This window comes from Arabidopsis lyrata (assembly GCF_000004255.2).
Source record: "Arabidopsis lyrata subsp. lyrata unplaced genomic scaffold ARALYscaffold_7, whole genome shotgun sequence".
NCBI classification, from domain to species: Eukaryota; Viridiplantae; Streptophyta; class Magnoliopsida; order Brassicales; family Brassicaceae; genus Arabidopsis; species Arabidopsis lyrata.
This window is the reverse complement of record NW_003302549.1, coordinates 20,020,235-20,023,490: the sequence shown is the minus strand read 5'-3', so window position 1 is coordinate 20,023,490 and position 3,256 is coordinate 20,020,235. Positions and strand designations below refer to the sequence as shown.

General features: G+C 33.6%; 1 protein-coding gene across 1 annotated transcript in view; it reads left to right on the top strand.

Annotated features, from left to right (window-relative positions):
* The first annotated feature begins 1,881 nt into the window (after positions 1–1,881).
* The window catches only part of LOC9304578 (probable glycosyltransferase At3g07620), a 2,627-nt gene continuing 1,252 nt past the window's right edge, over positions 1,882–3,256 (top strand). Inside the window, exons 1-3 of the mRNA XM_021019146.1 lie at positions 1,882–2,615; positions 2,727–2,857; positions 3,035–3,256. Of these exons, the coding sequence (XP_020874805.1) occupies positions 2,091–2,615; positions 2,727–2,857; positions 3,035–3,256 (878 nt within the window). The 5' untranslated portion in view covers positions 1,882–2,090. The remainder of the gene's footprint in view (positions 2,616–2,726; positions 2,858–3,034) is intronic.

The following is a 3,256-nucleotide window of genomic DNA, read 5'->3' as shown; positions in this document are numbered from 1 at the left end:
GTGGGGGTAAGCTTCATGCCATGAATTTACATGGTAAAAAATTTCAATACAATGTAATAAACCTGAAAATACCCTTTAAATTGTGGCGGGAAAATTTTTTCCGACAAAATTTAACGCCAAAAAAATTGCGGAATCACTTTTCCCGCAAAAAAAATTTTTTGGCGGGAAAATTTTTTGGCGGGAAAAATTTTACGGGAAAATTTTACAAGGTATTTTAAAGGTTTTACAAATTTTTACAAGTGTTTTGGCGGGAAAAATTGGGGGATCACTTTTCCCGCCAAAAAATATTTTGTATTTTGTGGACCTAATTTTGTTATATTTCCTTATATATTTATGATATCTTTTATTAAAAGAAGGGTAATTTAGTCATTTTGTACATAAAAGGGGTATTTTTAAAAATGGACATCCAAAGGGGGCATTTTTGAAAAGGGGTATTGAAAAAGGGGCATTTTTGTGAGTCTCCCTTATTTTAATATTTGGATGTGTTTTAAATTTAAGACATTGTGTCTTAAATGTTTTGTTAGAGACACTTTTAAGAAGACATCTCCAATTTAAAGACCCTTTATATTTAATTAATACTAGAATTTTGTAATTTCAAATTTTTAATATTGTTAGAGACACTCTACTCAAATGTGGAATGGAGATGCTCTTAATGTCTCGACGGGAAGGTCTTCGTCCAAATTAATCTTAAACACATTATTGTATTGGTTATTATGCATCATAATTTCTCCTCTTTGCATCCAAAAATGTTTGATTCATGGCTTTAACCTGAAATGACTCAAACCAATAAATACAATAAAATCTTTATAAATTATTAATCATAATATTAATAAAAAATTCGGTTTCGAGTTGAGCCACTGTAATATTTAGTACAATTTAAAAAATAAGATAATAATATTTTTCTCTAATATTTTTTACTGTATCAAAAACTTTTGGTGTTGTTTTCTCGAATTACATAGGAAAATTGTGAAGAATTTTAAATGTGATAATATTTCTTATGTGTAATTAGTTCTAGAAGAATAAAGATTATAATGAAACATTCTTATTTTAAATATAAAACTTTGAAAAAATTATGGAATCACACAAACCTCTCCAATACCTCTCTAATTATTATCGATTAATATATTTATAAATTAATAACATATTTCCGTGTAGATATTATTAGTTGATAGAGATTTTACTGTAAATAACTGAACGGGTAACCAAATCACATCCTTACTAAATCATATTAATTTGATATTATTGTTTATAAACCATAATTAAACCCATAAGTAAACCCGATCAAATGTGGAAATTCCTTTGGTCCAGTTGTTGACCAAAAGTTTATTAATACTTCTACACCAGGTCTGGGGTTCGAGTCCTAGAAAACGCAGTTTCTTGCAGATTAATGGTGCAAAAGCTTATCGGAGGTCCAGAATGCCGCATGCAGAATCGTTCGTAGTAGTGTGAGTGTTGCGGGGATAACATGTCCATCGCAGGGATGTCGTACATGTAGAGCCGTCTGTCCGAGTGTCGTTGGGAGAGCTGCGCCGTGTAATTGTTGTTCGTGGAAACTGTTTATCATAATCGCATATGCTGCAAGTAGTTGAATATCATCATAATAGGGTTAGATTAATAAAAATCTAAAAAGAGGAAAAAAAAACCAGATCAAATTAAATTGGGATTAAACCAGTCTTTAACTAAAATCAATCGAAATTAAATCACAATCAGATGTTCACTTGTGCCTCATTTTTTCAGTCCCAAGCCATATGAAGAGACTAGTTTAGTAAGTGAACATTATTTATTGACCATCTTTGACTGTTAGACACTTAATTAAATAGCATTGTGATATCTCACCAATATACCCAAAAAGAATAATGAATTATTTATTAAAAAGACAGAACCACTTCAGTTTAGTTGGGTTTATCGAAGACCTTTCACTCTCTCGATTCAAGAGTGTTTCTTCTTCTCAAGAAGACCGGAAAGATCTTCTTTTTGATGGTCTCTTTGTTTCTCAAGCTCTCATTGTTGAAGAAGAGATGAAAATAATGAAGGTATCACTGCTCAATTCTTTCCGAATTCATTAGCTGTGATTATTTATTCGAATTGCAATGAGAATCATTACCAGATTGGAGAGATTTCATCATTCCGACATCCGGAGATTGTTGTCGGGAATCATTGTCACAGTTGGTTTTGTTGTTCTCCTTGTTCAGTGTTTCGGTATTCCCTGTCCGAAAACGTTTTGCTTGTCTCCAGTTACGGTTTCAGTGATTGAGTCAACCAATTCCAATGTCACTCAAGTTTCTGTGATGAATTACATAAATCTCTCTGATATTGATAATGTTGATGAGGAATTTGAAGAGGGGAATAAAAAGAAGGATCTAGATGGAGAAAATGATGTTGTAATTAGCAAGGAGAAGGTAGAGATTAATGTATCTGTTATTGCCAGAGCAAATATATCACTGAGGAAACCTATTGATAGCTCAGAATCAGATCCAAATTTGGTTATGGTTAGGGTTAAAGATAGTAGAAATGGTAATGTTTTGTCTATGAGGAAGAACGAGCGAGGGGCTGCGATTTCGATATCTCAGATGAACTCATTGCTGATCCAGAGTCTTTCTTCTTTTAAATCCCCTGTAAGAACTTTGATTCTTGAAATTCTCATTTTGGATTTCAAGAAACCAGATAACTGTTGAAGGGTTCCTATATCTCATTTTTCTTTTTGTTTTTCTTGGCCATTCGTGTAGAAGCCTCGGTGGTCATCTGCTCGAGACTCTGAAATGCTCTCTGCGAGATTCGAGATTGAGAAAGCCTCTGTTGTGCATGAATTTCTTGGACTTAATGCTTCGGTTTATCGAAATATCTCCAAGTTTCTAAGGTGAGCCATACAATGAATACCCCCTCTCTCACAATATTATTCATATGTTTCTTGTACTCATTATAAAGGAGAAAAAATCTAGAGACTTAGAGACTGTTGGTTAGCTAAATTTGAGATCTTCGGAGTGTTTGGAGTAGGAGTGGTGATATGTCAAGACTTGATGTGTTGCTTATTTAGGAGTTACGACTTGATGGAGAGGAAACTCAAAGTTTATGTGTACAAGGAAGGAGGGAAACCAATATTCCATAAGCCACTGCCTCGAGGAATTTACGCCTCAGAAGGTTGGTTCATGAAACTTATGGAAAGCAACAAGAAGTTTGTAGTAAGAGACCCTAGGAAGGCTCATTTGTTCTACATACCCATCAGCATAAAAGCTCTTAGGTCCTCTCTGGGACTGGA